General features: G+C 48.1%; 9 protein-coding genes across 9 annotated transcripts; 5 read left to right on the top strand and 4 right to left on the bottom strand.

The window, feature by feature from the left end:
* Window positions 1-118: 118 nt before the first annotated feature.
* N7508_008204 (uncharacterized protein) lies at window positions 119-1,223 on the top strand (the record flags this gene model as incomplete). Its single annotated transcript, XM_058466268.1, has 3 exons — window positions 119-470; window positions 503-837; window positions 885-1,223. 3 exons carry the CDS (start codon window positions 119-121, stop codon window positions 1,221-1,223), a joined length of 1,026 nt encoding a protein of 341 aa, XP_058317596.1.
* Window positions 1,224-1,902: 679 nt separating this feature from the next.
* Window positions 1,903-4,171, top strand: N7508_008203 (uncharacterized protein; the record flags this gene model as incomplete). The annotated part of the gene is made up of 3 exons (XM_058466267.1): window positions 1,903-1,933; window positions 1,996-4,011; window positions 4,071-4,171. The coding sequence occupies 3 exons, from the start codon at window positions 1,903-1,905 to the stop codon at window positions 4,169-4,171; spliced, it is 2,148 nt and encodes a 715-aa protein (XP_058317595.1).
* A 725-nt stretch (window positions 4,172-4,896) lies between these two features.
* N7508_008202 (putative amino acid permease) lies at window positions 4,897-6,507 on the top strand (the record flags this gene model as incomplete). The annotated part of the gene is made up of 2 exons (XM_058466266.1): window positions 4,897-6,403; window positions 6,470-6,507. 2 exons carry the CDS (start codon window positions 4,897-4,899, stop codon window positions 6,505-6,507), a joined length of 1,545 nt encoding a protein of 514 aa, XP_058317594.1.
* A 2,663-nt stretch (window positions 6,508-9,170) lies between these two features.
* N7508_008201 (dynamin family protein) lies at window positions 9,171-11,536 on the bottom strand (the record flags this gene model as incomplete). The annotated part of the gene is made up of 5 exons (XM_058466265.1): window positions 9,171-10,454; window positions 10,506-10,638; window positions 10,689-10,764; window positions 10,824-11,235; window positions 11,288-11,536. The coding sequence occupies 5 exons, from the start codon at window positions 11,534-11,536 to the stop codon at window positions 9,171-9,173; spliced, it is 2,154 nt and encodes a 717-aa protein (XP_058317593.1).
* A 1,086-nt stretch (window positions 11,537-12,622) lies between these two features.
* N7508_008200 (uncharacterized protein) lies at window positions 12,623-13,588 on the bottom strand (the record flags this gene model as incomplete). Its single annotated transcript, XM_058466264.1, has 1 exon — window positions 12,623-13,588. One exon carries the CDS (start codon window positions 13,586-13,588, stop codon window positions 12,623-12,625), a length of 966 nt encoding a protein of 321 aa, XP_058317592.1.
* A 1,119-nt stretch (window positions 13,589-14,707) lies between these two features.
* Window positions 14,708-15,814, top strand: N7508_008199 (uncharacterized protein; the record flags this gene model as incomplete). The annotated part of the gene is made up of 1 exon (XM_058466263.1): window positions 14,708-15,814. One exon carries the CDS (start codon window positions 14,708-14,710, stop codon window positions 15,812-15,814), a length of 1,107 nt encoding a protein of 368 aa, XP_058317591.1.
* Window positions 15,815-16,073: 259 nt separating this feature from the next.
* On the bottom strand, window positions 16,074-17,997 carry N7508_008198 (rhomboid protease PCP1; the record flags this gene model as incomplete). Its single annotated transcript, XM_058466262.1, has 6 exons — window positions 16,074-16,341; window positions 16,397-16,571; window positions 16,632-16,965; window positions 17,017-17,120; window positions 17,171-17,593; window positions 17,661-17,997. 6 exons carry the CDS (start codon window positions 17,995-17,997, stop codon window positions 16,074-16,076), a joined length of 1,641 nt encoding a protein of 546 aa, XP_058317590.1.
* A 350-nt stretch (window positions 17,998-18,347) lies between these two features.
* Window positions 18,348-18,764, top strand: N7508_008197 (uncharacterized protein; the record flags this gene model as incomplete). The annotated part of the gene is made up of 1 exon (XM_058466261.1): window positions 18,348-18,764. The coding sequence occupies one exon, from the start codon at window positions 18,348-18,350 to the stop codon at window positions 18,762-18,764; it is 417 nt and encodes a 138-aa protein (XP_058317589.1).
* Window positions 18,765-19,385: 621 nt separating this feature from the next.
* On the bottom strand, window positions 19,386-20,684 carry N7508_008196 (Mob1/phocein family protein; the record flags this gene model as incomplete). The annotated part of the gene is made up of 4 exons (XM_058466260.1): window positions 19,386-19,914; window positions 19,964-20,078; window positions 20,131-20,402; window positions 20,662-20,684. 4 exons carry the CDS (start codon window positions 20,682-20,684, stop codon window positions 19,386-19,388), a joined length of 939 nt encoding a protein of 312 aa, XP_058317588.1.
* Window positions 20,685-20,799: the final 115 nt, after the last annotated feature.

Genomic DNA, 20,799 nt, shown 5'->3' with positions numbered 1-20,799 from the left:
ATCAGGACGTTACAAGGTGGTCCACAAACTGGGATGGGGTGGGTACTCGACCGTTTGGGCGGCTAAAGATCAAAGGTTATTTAACTTTCATTATTAAGGGCATGTCAGGCTAATATCCATGTCTAGAGAAGAGATCTATGTTGCTATCAAAATCTGTGTGGCAGAAAGAGACGGCGAGATGCGAGAGCTTCAAATGACGAAGGCTCTGTCATCTTGTCACCCACGCTTACAATATACGGCTCACATTATTGATTCTTTCAATACGAAAGGCCCCAATGGAGATCACAAATGCCTTGTCTATGAACTTCTTGGGCCCAACATCCCCGATGCGATTGGTACACATTTTCCTAGCGGGAGACTCCCTGGGAGGCTCGCTAAAATCATAGCGAGACAGGCTCTGATAGGACTTGATCACTTATACCAACGAGGCGTCGGACATGGAGGTGGTTATCCTTACATCCTGAGAATACGTTGGATGATGTTGATGCATGAGATGATCCAGATCTGCATACACGCAACTTGGCCTTCACAATGCCTCACGTGGATACTTTATCCGAGAGGTGCTTCGTTGATATGCTCGGAGCCCCCGAAGTCGGCAAGGTCCGAAGACGTGACGGGAAACCGGTAGGACCTAGTTTACCTGAATATATTGTTCGGGCTGCTTCCTATCAGGGTTGGACACCAACCCAGGCGGTCAAGATCATCGATTTAGGGGAATCGTTCTTGAATACTAAGGCACCAAAAACACTACACACACCTTTACCCCTTCGAGCGCCTGAGGTTATATTCCAATATCGGGTCGATTACCGAGTCGACCTGTGGAGTTTGGGCTGTATGGTAAGTGGAGTTATCAGAAACTCAAAGATCCACACTAACAATAAAAGCTCTTCGAACTTTTTACCGGCCAGCCACCTTTTGATACATTCATGACAACGCCCACTGTCCTTGTGAGACAAATGCAAGACACAGCAAGCGACTTTTTACCTGTAAAATGGCAAAATAGTTGGGCCGCAATGAAAGAAAAAGACAACAACCCCCGAGAAACCCCTGGGCCTGACTTACAGGAGTGGTTGGAAGACGTATACTCTGGTGCACAAAAACAGGATTTGACCCGCGAGGATATAACTAGGCTGGGGATGTTGATTGGGAAGCTTTTACACTTTGAGCCGTGTGCACGAGCATCCGCGCGAGAAATTTTAGATGACCCTTGGTTTCATGAGTAACTAGTGTACAGAAATGACGATGACCGTTAAGTTGACCGCTTTCTTGGTTGTTGGAATTCGATCATCGGTCAAGGCGAGTGTAAGCAATGCAGATCTGTAGATCGTGAAAGAGGGGGACCGAGGTATTGTAGAGGTCAAAGCAACGGAGTATTTTTGTGTCACAGAAGGAGAAGATGTCTTTCAAATTTCAAACGCCATGCAGATGCACAGAGCTGATCAGATGATCGGTGACCAAAAGAGAGGCTCGATCGATCAAGCTAGTTGCACCGCCACTTTGCTGACCCAATCAAGCCCGTGACAAACTCGTCTTAGGTGGCGCTACGTGGCTCAAATGGGGCTCGTTGCATTAACGGCGTTTCCATTGGTTGGCTGCTGGCGCGGAAAGCCTTGGCAGCGTCATGAGCTGTTCGCAAAGTACCCAAGACCGCCAAGCAAGCCCCCGAAGGTACCGGGCCTGATCTGCAGCTTCCAATCTCGCTTGCTTTCCTCCTTTCTCTGTCAGCCCTGCAGCCCTACCCAGGTAATTGTTGGGAAGTTTCGAGTCTGCCTAATCTACTCCCTGCTTCCCCCCTGGCATTTCGGAGTCCCCGCGCAATTGTGTTATAACCCCCGTGAGACTCAGTCCACGGCTCTTCTCCTTAACACGATTTCTTTCTGAATCGCTTCAATTGATCCGATCATGGCCGAGGCTGTTGCGCAGCCCGCTAACGGTATGCGACTATCCCATATCTATAATTGAGAGCTGCGCAAACTGACCACGAATGCATTACAGGGACCATGCAAAATGGTGAGACCGCGCAGGTGACGCGAGGCGCCAATGACCGCTTCGCGCTCATCTCCGGCCCCCTCCTCAACTTAAAGAACATGCACTACGAGTCCGCGACTGTCTGGCATGGCAGTGTTTTGATTGTCACAAAACCAGGCCAGGAGCAGCCACAGTTGCGCCTACGCCAAGTGGGGCCTGTGGGCGACGGAGTCCAGAGCGAAGGCGATATCGAACAAAAGAGCCAGACAGTTGAAGGTCTCAAGCTTTACGAAGATCCTGAGAAGGCCTTCTGGCGATTCACGCTGGCTGTGCCAGTCGAGATCTTCGAGGCGCGCTGGGCGTATGACATTCCTGGTCTGTACAACGAGTCCGGCGACGAAGTCAAAGAATTCTGGACCTTTGTTGTTCCAGCGGAAGAGCAATCCATGCGTATCATGTTCCACTCGTGCAATGGTTTCTCTGTCGGTACCGATATGAACGCCTGGGTAGGTCCTAACTTGTGGAACGATGTCATGCGCGTGCACGGCGAGAAGCCTTTCCACGTTATGGTTGGCGGTGGTGATCAGATCTACAACGATGGTATCCGGGTCGACGGTCCTCTCAAGCCCTGGACTGCCATTGGTAACCCGCACAAGAGACGCAACCACGACTTCGACAACAAGATGCGCGCTGACTGCGATGATTACTACTATGCCAACTATGTCCGCTGGTACAACATCGAGCCCTTCCGCTCTGCCAATGGGCAAATTCCGCAGGTCAACATTTGGGATGACCATGACATTATCGATGGCTTCGGTTCGTACACCGATCATTTCATGAAGTGTGCCGTTTTCCGTGGTATTGGTGGTGTCGCATTCAAGTACTACTGCTTGTTCCAGCACCACATGGCTCCTCCCAAGTCCACTTTTACAACCGATGCCCCGCAGACTATGCATGCTGTCAATGGAACCTCCGGTGTTGACCCGCGGCAGGTGGTGAACACCTACGTGCTGGAGAACCAGACTGAGGACGACAGCTGGATCATCGGCAAGCGCCCAGGTCCATATGTCGAGGAGCGCAGTAGAAGTTTGTACATGCGTTTCGGTAAGCGAATTGCCTTTATGGGTCTGGATGCCCGCACAGAACGTACCCGCCACCAGGTCAACTACGAAGATACCTATGACCTAATCTTCGAACGTCTGCAACGAGAGATTGGGGCAGCCGATGGCGATATCAAGCACCTGGTCGTGTTGTTGGGCGTTCCGATCGCCTACCCCCGTCTTGCGTGGTTGGAGAACATCCTCACATCTCCGATCATCGCTCCAATCCGTCTGCTGAACAAGCGATTCGGGGTGGCCGGCGGCCTCTTCAACGAGTTTGACGGTCAAGTCGATTTGCTTGATGATCTGGATGACCACTACACAGCCCGCCAGCACAAGCGTGAGCGTAAGATGCTGATCCACCGTCTTCAGGAGCTGGCCCGCGCCAACTCTATGCGTGTCACTATTCTCGGTGGAGATGTTCACCTTGCTGCCATCGGTCGCTTTTACTCCAACCCGAAGCTCAATCTGGCTGGCGAGAACGACCATCGCTTCATTGTCAACGTTGTCAGCAGTGCCATCACCAACAAGCCCCCTCCCAAGGCCGTCGCCAACCTCCTCGCCCGCCGCAACAAGATCCACCGTCTGGACCACGATTGCGACGAAACCCTCATGCCATTTTTCGACAAGCAACCCGGCGGTCAGGAGAAGAGCGCCCTTTGGAACAAGGTTACCATGCCATCGCGTAACTACGCCACACTCACCGAGGTGGTTGCCCCGACCTCCAATGGCGAGACCCCCTTGGAATCGGCCAAGCTAGACCGCCTTCCTAAGGATGGTCATGCGCCCCTGCACAAGGGTGAGGTCGATGCTGGTACCAGTCATCGCGCGGCCGATGGATTTAGCAGTGACAGCGGCATGTACGGAGGCCTCGACGTTTCCATTCAGGTGGAAATCGACCCTCATGACCGTAGCGCTGCCACTGAAGGCTATGGATTCAGCAGTGAGTCCCCTTCTCCAAAACCTCCTCTCACTTTATCGCTCCATGCTAACATCATTCAGTCCCTCCCCTTCTGGCAACCGAGGGGCCCCCTCAAGGCCACTCCCGTCTCAGCTTGCACTCGCGCAGGTCGCACCAGGGCCGCCCATCTACGGCTCAGTAATATTCACTACCATCTAATGTTTGTTCGAGTTGAGGATAATTAGCATCCCGTCTTTAATACCTCTTTATGTTTAAGATATGCAGATTACCCCATGCCTTATATTCTTCAGTTCACATAATCCAATGAAATTTCTTGTTATATCAAATCCAAGCTTGTGCCAAATAGACCAAATGCGGAGTACCCCCTCGCAGGGATTGAGTTGCTGTTTGGGGTTAGACGTGGCGTCCCTTATCTCTGAGCTTGGCTTTCCTTTTTTTTTAAGTGTATAATCATTCAACTATTGAGACTGCACTGACTACGTGGGTCAATATTACTATCTGGCCCACATCTGCCGTGCAGGTACATGTAGCTATAGAAGATATGAACATGCAGCCAATCCACTACTTAGCTGCATCTCTAAACCTGATAAGACGCCTTTCATTAAACTGTAGCTCGAGCCACTTCATTCCCAATCGGTGAACATGATCCTTGTCCCTTGAACCCTTTCCCCCGTCTATCCCTACCTATCGCAATATGCAAGAACCCCTCAACTGTCTCGTATCTTCTTTGGTGGCGTCGCCTGTACAGCGCGTCTACATTCATTCGCACTTTCTCCGCAGATGGGGGAAGGTTGCATTGCTGGTATAACATAGTCCGTCTGCCCACTATGTTTTACCATCTCTCTCCTAGTTATAGCTGACACTGCCAGCCTAGTGGATACCGCCTAGCTCACTATCCTCTCCACCATGCTTGAAAAAGCACCCTCAATCACTGCCCATCCAGATCAAGAAAATGGCACTATCACTTCCCTCTCGGAGAACCTCGAACTCGATCGCTTGGGTTACAAACCTGAGCTACAGCGCAACCGCTCAGTGCTAACCCTCCTCTTCCAAACCCTCGCCATAGCTGCAATCCCGTATGGCGAAGGCTCACCCCTCCTGTCCGCCATCTATGGAGGTGGACCACTATCCATCTTTGTAGGATGGATAGTCGTCTGTCTCTTAGACCAATGCATCGCCCTCTCCCTAGCAGAGCTAGCATCACGCTACCCAACCTCCGCAGGGCCCTACTACTGGACGTTCCAGATATCCCGCGGCAACAAGACCACAATCTCCTTCATAAACGCCTGGATCTGGCTAATCGGCAACTGGACCATAACACTCTCGGTCAACTTTGGCTTCGCATCCCTAGTCTCAGCAACAATATCAATGTACCACCCAACATGGTCAGCAAACAGCTGGCAACTCCTCCTCATATTCTATGCGGTCTGCCTCGGCTCCCTGATTATCTGCGTCTTCGCAAACAAATACCTCCCGCAGGTCGACATAGCCTGCGCAACCTGGACCGCCCTCACAATCCTAATCATCCTAATCGCCGTCTCAGTCAAAGCCTCAGCAGGCCGACACACCGCATCCTATACACTATCGCACTACGACAAATCCTTCGCAGGCTGGGGCGACTTCACCTTCTTCATCGGTCTCCTGCCCGCAGCCTACACCTTCTCGGCAATAGGAATGATCTCCTCAATGGCCGAGGAATGCAACAAGCCAGCAATCAAAGTGCCCCGAGCAATCGCCCTCTCCGTGCCCGTCGGCGGAACAGCCGGCCTATTCTTCATCCTACCCCTCTGCGCAACCCTCCCTCCGCTAGAAGACATAATCGCCGCGCCAGGCGGGCAAGCCCTACCCTACATCCTCCACACAGTAATGGGCAGTCCAGGCGGGGGTCTCGCACTAGTCTTCCTAGTGCTGGTAATAACCCTCTTCTGCTCAATTAGCATCACAGTAGCGGCATCCCGCTCAACCTGGGCGGTAGCGCGCGACGACGCAGTCCCGCTCTCAAAGATCTGGGCAACAGTCCATCCCAAACTAAACGTGCCCGTCTGGTCACTAGTCCTCTTAACAGCTATCCAGATGTTACTGGGATTAATTAACCTAGGGAGTACGAGTGCATTCACGGCATTTGTGTCTGTGGGTGTGATTGCGCTCGCGGCTGCGTATGCCATTCCTATCTTTTTGAGTCTGTGGCATGGCAGGGAGGAGGTGCGGAAGGCGCCTTGGAAGGTGCCTGGGGGAAATTATGTTGGTATTTTTGTTAATATGCTTGCGCTTGCTTGGATTGCGTTTGAGTTGGTACTTTTTAGTATGCCTACTGCTTTGCCGGTTACGGCTGTTTCGATGAATTATGCTTCTGTTGTGTTTGTGGGCTTTATGGCTATTTCTGGGGTCTGGTTTCTGGTTTATGCGAGGAAGTGTGAGTTTTTCGTTTTCCTCTCTTCTCTTTTGGCATGGCGTGGTTTTTGCTAACTTTGTTTTGTAGCTTATAAGGGACCGCCCGAGTCGGATGCTTTGAATTAAGGAAATTGGTTTGTCTTGTCTGGGGTTTTGTTGTATATCACTACTGGTGTAGCGCACTAGGTGTGAGATATGATAACCCTTTCATGGGTAGGGACTATGTGGCCGCTTTAAGAAGTGAACATAGCTCGATGGATCGGGATAGGCGTATAGTGCCACCTAACTATTTATTCTTTATCTGGGCCTTCATTTGGGTACAAAGCAGTCACACAAAACAGGGAAGTAGAAACACATCCCGCTATTCTGATTCACATGGTGTCAATGCGGATACCCCAGCCGTGGGACCTACGTCTCAGGAAATAGAATAAGTCAAATCGCTCAATGTCCCGGATTTTCTTCATCTGTGTACCTTTTGCTCAAAATACCTCTCAGCGCTACACGCAGAAATAGAGGAATCATCTCCGTCTCCACTCCATGTGGCTGTCCTCGTACGTATTGGTCCATATTTTATCTCATCTGATCTTAGCGCTAATCTCTGTCAAGCTGTGGATCACTACGTAGATGCCTTCAACATAACCCAGCTTCCCTATATTATTTCCCAAGATTTAAGGTTGCAGTTCCTGTCTCACCGTCACTAGTCCCAAGCCTTCAGAGCAAACTGCACAATCTACATCGCGGGCCAAATCCCCGCAGACAACAATGGCAATTTGTGCAATGGGACAATCGAAGAGAAAACAGCCCTCGTCTTCAAGAATACTCAAGCAATCTTGGAAGCTGCCAGTTCTGATATGAGTCAAGTGGTGAGATCAACGGTATGTTCATTTCACTTCCTTTTGTTTATTCATGCGAGCGGGACTACAGTTCTCATATATGAATGATTGATACTATGTATAGATATATCGTAAGGATCTCTCGGTATATCCGAGGTTTCAACTCTTTCATGGCCCGCTCATGCCTCATGGACCGCCGCGGACTACTTACCTTTAGGGGTTGGTTTGGAGGTTGATATTATTGCTATTTAGGAGGGTGTCTTTGGTCATTGTAGATATTGAATGGTACTGGGGAAGTTGATTTGAAATCTAGTTTGAGAGATTGGGGGTTAGCGTAGGCGTTCCCCTTTGAAGAAGTCAGGTCTTCTAGACACGCCACAACACGAGTGAAAAATAGTGCATTTCTACTCGCCTCTTGCAATCTACAGTACCGTACAACTTTACCCGAGCGTTTCTTCTGCCAGAGGGACCTGCTACTTCTTTGGCTGGTAGGGATCTTCAATTTTCGACTGTCGATTAGTTACCAGATTCATCGCAAGTGTCCGAACACGATTTGTTCTTTCCTTTTCCGATTGGTTACGGAAAAAATTAGCAACGAATAGATAGATGGTGTAGTAGATCATAGTATAGAATTTTCAAAAGTGGAACTTCGAAAAGGGATGCAATAGGAGATCAAGCATGATCAAGAGCACGGTGTGGTTTTAATGGTAAAATATACTCCATAAGACTGCACGGCCTGGTATATGGTGGCATGGAGAGAAGAGAGGGAGATAGAGTGACTCTAAAGTGTACACATTTGAGGAATGTGAATAGCTAAGCTCGAGTCACTGAGGATTGAAGTTAGAATTAGGGCTAATTGTCAGGGTAATTGACGGAGAGGCCTCTTCGACTATTTTTCAGTAACGATACGGGTGATTTCTAAACTCGCTATGACATAGTTAATTGTTTCTAGATGCGGTAAGCAAAAACTATGAACATGTCGAGTATAGAGTCGAATATGTTGCCTAGGTTTTTAGTCCACAACCTCGAATACAGCGGGGGAAAAAAATCTATGTTTAACGTACGTTTACCACCCTCGGGGCGTATATCAGACAAATAGGTATAAAAATGCAAAAAGAAATTGAGGGTAACCCGTCTCGATCAGATAACCTTGTGAACTGGAGTCACACGCGCTGCCAATTGCGCCATACCCCCAATTGGTTGATAAGCGAGGCCATTTTTGATACTATCAAGAATGACACAATAGGGAGGATTTAGCAAAAAAAACTAATTTCATTTATTTGGTTTACCTACTCATTATTAAATTGAGGATTTTATACTTAGATTCTGTAACTACACAAAAAAGATTTGCCTATAGTATACGTGAGAACGAAATAGTGTCACGTGAGTATGTGGGAGAAAAAAAAGCAAAAAAAAGAATTTGAGGGTAACCCGTCTCGATCAGATAACCTTGTGAACTGGAGTCACACGCGCTGCCAATTGCGCCATACCCCCGAATTGATGTGAAGAGGAGTAATCTATGAAGACATAAGCCAGAATTTGCGATAGTGGGTGCTGCTTCTAATCTCTCAAGTTCAGTGCTCTACTTGATGTCAACTTTTTCTTGCAACTGAAATCTATCGGTATTATTCCTTCAAGTAATATAGTATTCTTAGCATATACAGTGATCCTGAATATATAGTTCCTTCATTGAGGTGCGCTACATTCACCAGCTCTTTGTCTCGGTGTACATATATATAATGATCGTTGTGGTGTATAAAGAAACCACCAAGGTTCATGTTTCAACATGAACACATGTTTTTAAGCAGATAGTCTTCGCAACCTGGAGGTTAGATTGACTTTCAACGTCAACTGATTCATAATATCAATATGCAGGGAAAACTACAGTTCGTGATCCATAACGGTAATTTGAATATTCGAAACGACGAAAGCAAAATTCAAAAACGACCAACCTAATCATTTATACTGTAGCATCTTTGAGTCCCTCAAGATCTCCTCCAGCTCCCGTACCTCAGTCTGCAAGGCATTGCGCTTCTGTCTTTGTTCCGTGTCCTCCCCAGCAATATCATCCATTTCTTTTTCTGACAGGCCTCGGATCCAATGCACACTGAAACAGAAAACAAGACCGGGAGCCCCCAAGAGATGGCGCTCAACGACTTGAATTATCACATTATCAAGGAAACGCCAAAGAGCTATTTTCTGGAAGGAACACAAGTCTTGATAGGTCGAAATGATTAGTCTTAGCTTGTTGTCGCCAATGTAATGGAACGAAGTGTTAAGAGCTTTCTGGCGATCATGCAACTCAGCCATGAAATCCCGGTTGTAGGTTCTCATATGCCCCAATTCATTCAAAATAGTAGCAAGCTCATCCTCCGCGCGACGAATGGCGATTGAGTTCTGTTCTTGAAGATACCGGCGGATTTTGCTACGAATGGTAGGCTCGGGGCATGTTTCCTCCAACAAAATATCAGAGAAACCTTGAATCATGCGAGAGGCCTCGGAGAAATAGTCGCGAGCAAAACTACCCCATGATTTGATCTGGACCTTCCAAAGCATTCCCTCAAAATCAACCGGTGCTTTATACCACAACCCATCTCCATGATTGTCATTCCACATGCGTAGAATCCAGGAAAAGATGTCATCTGTCGCCAGAATTTTTGCTTCCCAATCATTCGGGAATTCCATATAGTGGAGCTCTTGGAGCCTCCTATTGGCGTCCTCAGGGGCCAAGTATCTGTACTCCATGCCATTTCTCTCAAGTTGTGTCCGGAACTTTGCATCCAGGGCATGCAGACGGACTCTGAGCTTTGAGGAGTCGTCTGAAGAGCAATCTTCACGATACGTCCCCATCAGCCACTTTCTTGCTAAGCCGTCATATTGTGTCTGTATATCATCCAGGTAGTATTTCTGCAACCTCCATGTATCTCTTGGGGGGCCTAGAGCATCTAGATCTCGCTTGGAAGACTCGAGCCTTTCAGATATATCGTTCTGTATACCCGGAAAACTCTTCTGAACAAGCCGGTAGAGCGTACCGGACAAGCATTTCTTCAAGTTCGACACACCCACACAACTGGTATTCAGTGATGACCAGGGCTTTCTGCTGAATAGTTGACTTTCTCGGTCGTCGCGATCACGGTAGGAAAGCCCGTTTTGTATCTCGTCTGTAGTCCTATTGCGAACAGCAAACCATCCAAGTTTGAGTCTATACTCAGGTGTCCGGTTCTTGAGAAGCTCGAGAGTCTGATCTGTCAGATAAAAAAACACTCCAAATCGAAGAACTGATAGACTGACCTTAGGCTCATCGTGCGTTTGTAACATGTCACATTTTGTGATCACTCCAATTGTTCTGTGCATAGCGCCTTCTTCCCTTACAAGACGAAGTACAGCCTGATTATGGATATCATCGACCGCCGGCATTACCGCTCTGCAAAGATTAGCATATGGCCGCTTCCAAATGGTAGAAAGGTCCCATACAATACAATAGCGCGCTCCTTGCATATGTAGTTCCGAGCAAGCCTTTCAGAGATCTTTTGGTCTGCCCCGGAACCGCCTATAACAGTGAGTCAACATCTTGCGAGAAAGGAATCAGGGTGTAGTTATTATCCATACCGCTGACCAGCCCCGGTATATCGATCACGCTAAAATGGGCTTGGTCATGTTTGTAAACATTGACCTTCAATACCTCTTCTCGCAAATGATTAAGTCGGTTTCTACCACCGGCATCCGCGTTGGTGATTGGGGCGTGTAGCTCAGCAAAGACCTCCTCTAAGTCTTTTCTGAGACGAAGAGAAACGTCTGACCATTTCTCACCGGAATATTCCCGCGGCTTGAATCGATGTAGAGAAGATCCATTTTTCTCAACTGTAATTGAATAGTGTGGCTGCACAAACGGATCGCATCGATGAATCATGGTTTCTGTAGGGAAAAGAGTACATATGCCGTTCTCCACTGGGAACGGTAAATTGGTAAGGGCCTGTAAAAGCGAGGATTTTCCACAGCTGGTGCCTCCCACGACGACGAGCTATATCGGTCAGCAAGAGAAAATGTCACTTATGATGTTTGTTTCCAATTACCTGAGGAAGATCAAGGCTACCGGTATCCAGCTCGTATGCATTCCTGATGTGGTCCAAGAAGGCGAGCAATTTTTCACCTTCCACGCTGCCGAGGCTTTTCAGGACATCGTCATTTGTATCCACCTGGGTGGTTTCTGACAATGATTCCTCATCGTTATCTTGAGCAGAGCCTGTGATATCCAGACGTGTTTTTTCCTCAAAAACATCCGCGGGTGCATCGGAAGACTGAACGCTTGTAACTGACGCCATATTGAATGGTTGCAATCTTGATTGACACAGACGGCGGTTATAGGGCTTTAAATAACGGTCAAATTCCCCATAACCCTAGTCCCCTGCGCAATTTTCAGACTCAGCCTCAGCTGATAATATCGGGGGACCAAAACTAAACGCGAAGAACCCATTCGGGATATGCCTTCGCTTTCCCCTCACAAGGCACCAAAGCTTAGATCCCTGTCTGTTTCACATAAGTACCGCAGGTCTATTAAATATGGATCCCAGTATACGTGCTAGACAGATAGTCGACCAAATCTAACCGCGCCAGGCTCTTCGACCGGCGCTAATGTACTTTACATCACATTCTCTAGAGAGCTAGCTTGTAGCGAGCCCCCCCAAAATGTGTTTAGATTCTAAATGGCGCTTAAAAGACAAGCTCCACTATTATCGTAGCTATAGGAAATAACCAGTAGACACGATCCAGTGGCCATTGCCTACGTTCTAGACCTGTTAGCATTGCCAATAATCCAGACATCCTCAAATGACACAATCAAGTAGCAAGGGATTATCTGATCAGGTGACCGGGACTTTTGTCGGTAAAGGGGCGGCGCGGGCCGCTGTCTATAATTAGTATTGGATACAAACCGTTGCGTCTGCCAGCTACGAACGCATCGGATGTCTGGGAACTATACGCAGTTTGAATTGAGCACAAACCACAGGCTTCCAGGGTTTGATATATCTACCGTATATAGTACAACATTATAAAACAGGGGCCAAAAATCCTGTTAGTCCCCTACATGATTGACACACTATTTACAAATGAATACAAGCCGAAGCACTTGAAAATGAGCAAATGAGAGAAGAAAAAAGACGGATCAGAGTAGATTTGGCCATACACGATATACTCGTTCCAGGGTGTTTGTGTGGAACATATTCAGGACTTGATCAGTGGCAATGTACACAAGCTTGTGACCCCTGACGTACAACCCACACTCTTCAAATATAGCGGACTACGAATACAGTAAATACATAATGAAACGCTTAGATTCTTGAAAACATCGAATTGATAAAAGTCAAATAAAGAACACAAGAAATAAGAATTCTCTAAGACAAGTAATTGGTTTAAGCAAGCCAGGCTCCTAGCTTGATAAGCTTAGCATGAGCATCCACTTTAGAAACCTCAGCCGGAACAGCCTTCTGTTCAGCAGAAGCAGCTTGTCCCAAAATGTCAACAGTCTGGCCATAGAACAAGTTAGAAACAACAACCTTCCTTCTCTCCTTCTGGCGATACTGCTCAACAGTCATACCGTCGTTAGCAGCAAACCACGAGCCATGCGAGCTAGCAGCAATCATTTCGCGCATATTATACTGAGAAGAAGTGTATGTCTCACGGAACCACTCGCTATCCTCGAAAAGAAGATCGGCATGGTCACTCAGGAACTGCAGGAATTGAATAGCAATGACCATATCAAACCCAGCATGGAACTCACGCTTAGTCTCGCCATAGTGACGGAGCATACCAACATCAAGGATCTCAATGTCATTCCGCATAGTGTGGTCTACCATACCCAAGAACTTGTGAGCGTGCATATTAATAATTAGACGACCCTTGTTCCATGCCTTATGGAGGTCCTTGTATCCATCCAGGGGGGTCTCAGATTCGACAAGATAACCCTGTAGATTGAAGGCTGTAAGATCAAAGCCTAAAACCAGCCTGGTGTTGTCGAATTTGTTTGCTACCTTAGGGACGGGGATACTCACAAATATTACTGTTGGGGTTGTGCCTGTGGGGATCTTCTCGGAAGTAAGCTCTTCAGTGAGGCTCACCTGGGTAAATCCGTCACTCTCGAGGAGATGGCACTCTTTTGAGCGGTTGATCCGATCTCGACCACTCTCAATGTGTGCGAGGTAGATGTGGTAGTCGACCAGACCCCAAGGGTGATTCATATAGAGATTGAGGCGTTCTGCATAGGTCAATCTTACTTCCGTAGGCTTAGCACTGGAAGGCTCAGGGTTAGCGGACTTCAAGAAAGTAACGTGTCCGGGTGGGACCTCAGTGACAGTATGGGAAGACTTGCGGCTCATCATGTTCGCAGAATTTGACGAGGTGGATACTTGATTTTGGCAAAATTTGGCGATGGTGCTTTTGAAAAGTTGATAAAAGTCGTGTGGTAATCCGTTGAGGAAAGAGATACTATGTGGTCTGAAGACGGGGATCAGAGAAGACGGTGTTTCGATCTCCTGGACAAGAGAAGAGAAAAAGGCTATGTAGAAGGTAGTATAGCCTAAATATCTCCTCGTTTCGTACGATGAGAAATAGGATTGCGACTGGAAGATATCGAGCAAAGATCATAAAATAGTAGAGTAGAGTAGTAGATGGATAATTCACCGTGTGAATGAAGTGTGTGGAATGGTAATGTGATTGTATCCCCAAAAGTATAGGATTGTAGGCCATTTTATAACCCAGACGAACAGACCCATAACTAGGAGCCATGGCTTCTTCATGGTAATGAAACAATGGATACAAAGGTATTCTGGATCCAATATTTCCAAGTTCGAAAACTCGCAGGAAACTACCTTTGAAGTTCGAATCGAGGAAGACAAAGGGCACATACCACAAATTCTTTATAGGAAGGTTCCTTAATGATCCGATGCTCAGGTCACAATAGGGTTGTGATCCTGAGGACGAGGATTGAAAGGACAAAAGCAGTTGTACTGATTGTTATCTTCGTGCGTACCAACAAGGGGAACCAAGTAAATTGATATGCAGATTCTTTCAGAATACAAATGAACGAGTAAGAAAGCGCTAAATTCTCGAATAGATCTGTAGAGCCAAGGGTTCAAACAAAGAAAGTGTCTATATTGGTCAAGGTCGCTTTTCATCCCTAATGCATTGTTCGAGTACAGGGCTTTCAAGGTCACGGGATAGTCAAAAGACATGGAAAAAGCCATTGTTACCAGAGAACGCCCATTGTTTCCGGAGAAAGCCCTTTGAAATAAGCCAGAAACAGAGACAAGACTACTCAGATGAACAGTGCAGTGGTTTCGGATCGGAATATAAAAGCATGGTCTTTGCCAGTTCTTTGACCACCGTATCATAATACCATCACAATCTCTCACAATATCTACCCATCATTCGCCTCCAGGCAGTCCACAATAAACATTAAAGTATCGTATCTAATCCAAACATCATCAGAACCAGTCAACATGGCAAGAAAGAGCATGTTCATCCAGGTAAACAACGGCCAGGATGGCGAATACTACCTTGAGCCCATTGACAACATGTGGTGGGTAGCAGTTTCTACCCCTGGACGCATGGACAACCCCAGAATCAGGCTTAGGAGCGACAGAGAGCTCCTCGAGTATGTGATGGAGTGTATCGCAGATGGCGATTGCTTCATCGCCGATGAGCCACTGCATCATACCACCGGTGGATGGCTCTGTATGCCAGTCCCTATCCGAGAAGGACAAGAGCGAAAGCAAATCTACCAAGACGCAGAGGATCTTGCAGAATACTTCGCTAATGAAATAGGATCTCGCAAGATGCGCGTTGACCGAAAGGCCCTTTGGCATAGCCATCCCGAATTTGATATGGAAGACTCGCTGATTGTTCCTACACAGGTCATTCTCCCCGGCGAGGACGCATCCAGGGTGCGGAAATACCCAGTCTGCTTTGGTGATGTTCCTCCCCCGCCCCGTTCTGTTGACATTACTAGCCTTTCTAGTCGTCTGCAAACCATGGAGGTAAGTGAAAGAGATGCCGAGGTAGCTAACCTTGTTTATTCTACTAGGTCCATAGTTTCTAATGCTCAGCCCCACAACGCGAATAGCAAAAACATCGCAGATGCCTCAATTCGGTTTGAAGACATTCTTGGAAGACTCGAGGAGCCTCACCTGAATGACCAGGAAACAGAGGAATACCTTGCGGAGATTGGGTTGCAATTCTCAAAGCTGTCTAACCTTCTTCTTGAAGATGGCTACGTGACTTCTCGGGAAATGCAAGATACCTTTCCAATGACTGATGAAGCATTGGAGAACATTACTGACAGCTTTAACAACCTGCAGGTATTTGCCGGACCCGCCAAAATCCATGCTCCTATCGCACGTCGCTTTGACCATGCTGAGCGCATGCCGCAGTGCAGTGAGCGGTGGGAGGCAATGACTCAGGCCGTGTACGATGGAGACTTAGATGATAACGACGTCAATATGCTCCTGAAGGAGCGCGAAATTGAATATGCCGAATTGGATCCTCTCATTGAGAGTGATCGCCAAGATAGGGCCGCTAAAATGAAGGACGAAGAGATGGAGTTCTAGAAGATTGAATGGGATGCAAAAGCCCAAAGACCAGATTCAAATTTTCTGATTGATACATTTCAAGTTGATAGTTTATAGACAGTTCGACGCATTAATCTGTTGAATGGCAGATTGATATAAAAACACGCAGCACAAGTAACTGAGTAGCATAAAGGCTACACCAAGCAACAGTAACACCAGTATAATACAAAAAGGAAAGAATAACCATATCCATGAATGATGACCGGAAAATATAGGGTACCAGATCAACATTCACAAACTAGAACCACTTGGTCTCTCTAGCCTTCCTTTCACGCTCCTTCTTTTTCATTAGAGAATACCCACAACCCGCACCAGCAACGTACCCACCCAGATGAGCGGCGTGATCCATCTTGGTCAGTCGAGAGAGGGGGAACACACGGAAGAAGCGCGCGGGAGCTAGCAAGCTGAAGACCTCAGTCCCAACCAAACAGGCGAGGAAAACCCAGCCGTGAGTCCAGATTTTCTCTCGTAGCTCATGAGGAAGAATCCACATTGTGATTTTGTCACTAGACATGGTTAATGACGTCCTTGCAAATGAATCTGAAAGGAAGGAGGACATACTCAAAGTGGGACATGCACCATGCGGCGACGATACCGCTAGTTGCGGCACTAGCACCGAGGGAGGTCATACCCAGACGGCCGAGTAAAACGCTGCGTGTCAATGAGAAGATGGATCCAATGGCACCGGAAGCGAAGTAAATAGCCAAGAAGTTTCCGCGGCCAATTTCATCATGAACTATGAAGAAATGATTCTTAGCATTCTGATTTGCATGTTGAGGGCTGCTACTTTGCTTACCGCGAGTACCCATAAGTGCCAGAACCATCATGTTCGTTCCGAGATGTCTCCAGGTCTGATGACTGAAAACACTTCCAATAATGCCAAGTGAACTAGGATAAAACGGAACAATCACGAAGTAACGGTTAAGCAATCTCCACGAGGGAGGGACGTATTTCCAAAGAAGAGTCACAGCCAGGTTAGCTCCAATAATGGCTCCAACAGTCGCCACAGCGGGAGGGACATCCGGCATGAAACGGTCCTTTCGTGCCGGGAACTCATAGTATTGAGTAAAGGCATAGCAAAGTCCAAGAGTCACGATAGTGAATAAAATAGGAGCAAAGAGACGTTGAGCCTGCCAGCGTGGTTAGCAATGAGATTATCAAAGCACATACTTAGTCCTTACGGTAGTAATGTTCACTTCTTCGGGTGTCTCATGGGTACCAGCAATGTGATGCTTCTGAACCCAAGCGAGATACGGCCTTTGAGCAGGATCGGCACGAGGGCGAGCTATAAACCGTCAATACCAATTACAAGCAACCAAAGACGAAGCTACATACCCTCTGTGAGAGCAGCCTCCTGATACTGCTGCAGGGAAGTATTCTCGCCAAATTGACGCTTCAATCGTTCCTGCTCTTCCTTTTCACCATCAAGCCATTCCTGACGCTTACGTTCTTGTTCAGCCAGCAAACGCTTCTCATTCTGCTCACGGCCTTCCTTGAGGACACTCCTTCCGTAAGGAGAGCCTTCATCGCCGAGCTCAGCATCATAAGAACCACTCTGTGGCTTGTACAGGCCTAGCTTTTCAGCACGGCGAATGAGCTTCTCTTCCTCCTCACGCTCCTCGCGCTCAATGCGGACCATGATAGCGGCATCCTCATCAACCGGGTATTCACGTCGAAGCCAGTCCAGTGCGGTATCAATTTGGTGCTGGGCGCAGGCGCGGTTGATGTCAACTGGCAATTCTGCGTCGAGTGTACCGGCTAGACGGTGGTGGTGCAAAACGGCAAGAACGCGGTTAGCCAGTTTCGGGGGAAAGAGTGTTGCGACCAAAAATGGCCTTGATTTCGGTATCGGTGAAGGGCTTCTTGCGGGGATGGTCCTCCGACAGATCCGATTGAGGAATCGTGGCGGCAGTCCTCTTAGATCGACGGGGAACAGACGGGGCGAATTGCGGAGAGAACGGGGGAGGATTCGGTCGAGAGGCTGGTGTGTTTAGTCGGAATAGAGGGTTCAGTACCCCGAATGGGCGCTGTGAGGTGCTGTACATGCGCCATGGGGTAATGCGGAGATCGCGACAGGCAGGGCGAAATGTCACCAGGGGCAGCACAGAGGCGCGAAGTCCCTGGCATGGAACCCGCCATGCGACCCAGACCGCATTGCTCATATCCCGAGACTTGCGAGAGATATCTCGGAATGAGCCAGGTATATGGTGGTGGTTGCGGGATATTTTTTGATGGGCCCACGGCTGAGGAGTTGTTCCGAGATCTGATAGTATGTAAGTGTAAGCTGTTTAGCTACAAAAGTGATGTAGAAGAAATATAGTGGATATAACAATACAGTATTTAGTTTGATCTCTATCTCAATTATCTCAAGCTGCATTTAGACCGTTCATTCAATGATATTTGTACGCATAAGTCAATACCTTCTCTGTATACTCCGCGGCTATAAAGCCCACACGTGATGATAACCAAATCAACCTCATCTTCTCCCTTCCACATATCAAACATATCCAAAATGTCCACCGAATCCCTCCCAATAACCCCGGGAGCCTTTGCAGAAGCAGTCAAAGAGCTTCCGCTGGCAGTGCTCTACGCCAAAGTCTCGGAGCTCACCAATTCTATCACACATCTGCACCGCTCCAACACCGAGCTGCGCGCATTCTTGCTGGAAAGCTGCGACTCAGAGGAAGAAAAGAAGGAGCTGGAGACCTATGTTAAAGAGAATGATGATGTGGCAGTCTCCATGAATGAGCGGATCTCGTTGCTCAAGACTGAGGTTGAGAATCGCGGACAGCCGTGGATTGAGCTCGATCAGTTGAAGGTTGATCCCAATGCTCCGGTGACGAATGGCAATGGCAATGGCAACGGACCTACCGGTGCGACTCAGGATGCACCCGAAGGCGAAGGTGGAGAAGAAGGCGTCTACCTGTGAAGATTCGAGCGGATTATTGCGGTGCTCGTGTCTATGATATTGCTCGCATTGTTCACAACCCAAGATCGTCATTTACGGTATCACTGGTTCTTGGCACTGCCCTCTACAGGCACTTTACGGCATTCACTTGTGGGTTGAAGATCGGCCAGCGTCAGGTGGCTATGTTTCACACCGACCATACCTTCACTACTCAAGCTGAATCCTTGAAGCCTAGATATAACCAAACACCTGGACACCCGCTCTAAGACATGCTCAGCCAAGCTGGCCTGATTGATACGCTCAAATCAAAGACCGAGCTGTCTACATGAATGAGAATACGCTCAAATTATGCCATGGAATATCAATTATCCCGATGAAATTGTATTGCAATGAGTAGTTAAAAACGTGCAACCAAGACCAGCTGATGCTGAAAATAAGATATGCAGGATCAAGGTAAATATTCAAAGCGCATGCTAAATGCTCAATCAAAGCCCTGACTTTCTATTGTGTCATCGCAGACCCACCCAATTTCTGAATGGCAGAAGAAAGCAGAACACGTAGTAAGACAGTGCAGCCCAACGCCAGGTTAGTGGACATGTCGTAGTCGTCAGTAAAAAAAATGCACTCCAGACCCGCGGAGTTTTAAGTAGAGGCCTGCTGAACCTGAGCCCAGTGGCCGCCATTAAGCGCCTCTGGGGGGACCCGCTGCTGCTTGATGAACATATCAATCAGGGGCTGCATGGGCTCCATCTCCTTATCGGAGACAAGCTGGTAGTACTTGGAGACAGTCACAAAGTGAACGAAGCACATGTTGAGAACATCATGCTTGTTGATGTGCCAAAAGGGGTTCAGCCAGTGGGCATGGTACAGATGGGCGTAGCAGCGGAACATCTGCTTCATGATACCCTGGCAGTCCTTGTAGAAAGTTTGGGGGAAGCCACTGGACTTGCCAATCCAGTCGTCGGAGGCTGGGTTGGCGGGATCTGATGGAGTTGTCGGTGTGCCATTGGCCTCTTTGATGGCAGATGTCTCGGGGGTACCAGACACCTTCTCGGTAGGGAACATAACTGGGTCATGGATCTTGCTCACGATCCACTTCTCGACGCGGTTGATGAACTTGGGGGCCGATATTTTGGCAGCGCGGCCGTCAACCAACCAGGTGTAGGTGAGCCTTCGAATTGTTAGCCCAACTCATAATCTACCCCGCCATATACACATACCGCCCAGCAGACATTGTCGGACAAGTGGTCTCATTGCAAATGGAATGACCGTTGACACTGTTAACTTCCTGGATGACCTGGAGCATGCCGTGGAGTAGACGATATTGTTCAACAACTGTATATGCATCAGTGTCCCCACTCTCAATTCGAGTTTCCATGAAGCTTACTCTGATGAGCCAGCCACTCGCCGAGCTCCACATTCTTCGGACAAGCACACAGGGTCAAGAAGTTGCCCCTCACGTTCAGTGGGGCATACTTCTCCTGGAAGAAGTACTTGGGCCCCTCGGGATCGTTGGCGAGGTTATCAATCGACAGGCTGTTTGACAAAGAAGGGGAATTCGACATGTTGCTCTGATGGCCCTGGGAAGGAGGAGGCTGTGCTGGGCTCTTCGGGGGGTTGTTGTTCTTATTGTTACCTCCCCGGCCGAAGCCTTGGCGACTATATTCAAGATAAAGTTAGCGGTTGTGGCGAGGGGCAGCTACAATCGAGACGAGACGAAGTTGGGAAGATCAAAGGGAAAGGGGAGGGTGCAGATGCAGATAACACAAAGCAGGATGCCGTAGCCATTAGACTTCGGGGACCGGGATAATGCTTTGTGTTTGTGGCGCCGGGTCTGCTTCGTGCAGTATGAGGGGGGTAAGGGCGAGAGACGGTCAACGACTGATAAGAACGGCCAACGAAGGCGCGCAATACTTACACGCTCTGGAAGAAGGTCGCCATTATGAAATTGGTCTGCAATGATTGAGTACAAGAAAAACAACGGGGACGAGAGACGAGACGGTGAGATGCCACACGTTGTGATCCCCTTTTGGTCTGGGCCAATAGAAGACTAACC

Source organism: Penicillium antarcticum, assembly GCF_028974205.1.
Source record: "Penicillium antarcticum strain IBT 31339 chromosome Unknown utg000008l_segment0_segment0, whole genome shotgun sequence".
NCBI classification, from domain to species: Eukaryota; Fungi; Ascomycota; class Eurotiomycetes; order Eurotiales; family Aspergillaceae; genus Penicillium; species Penicillium antarcticum.
This window is presented reverse-complemented; position numbering and strand designations above follow the sequence as displayed.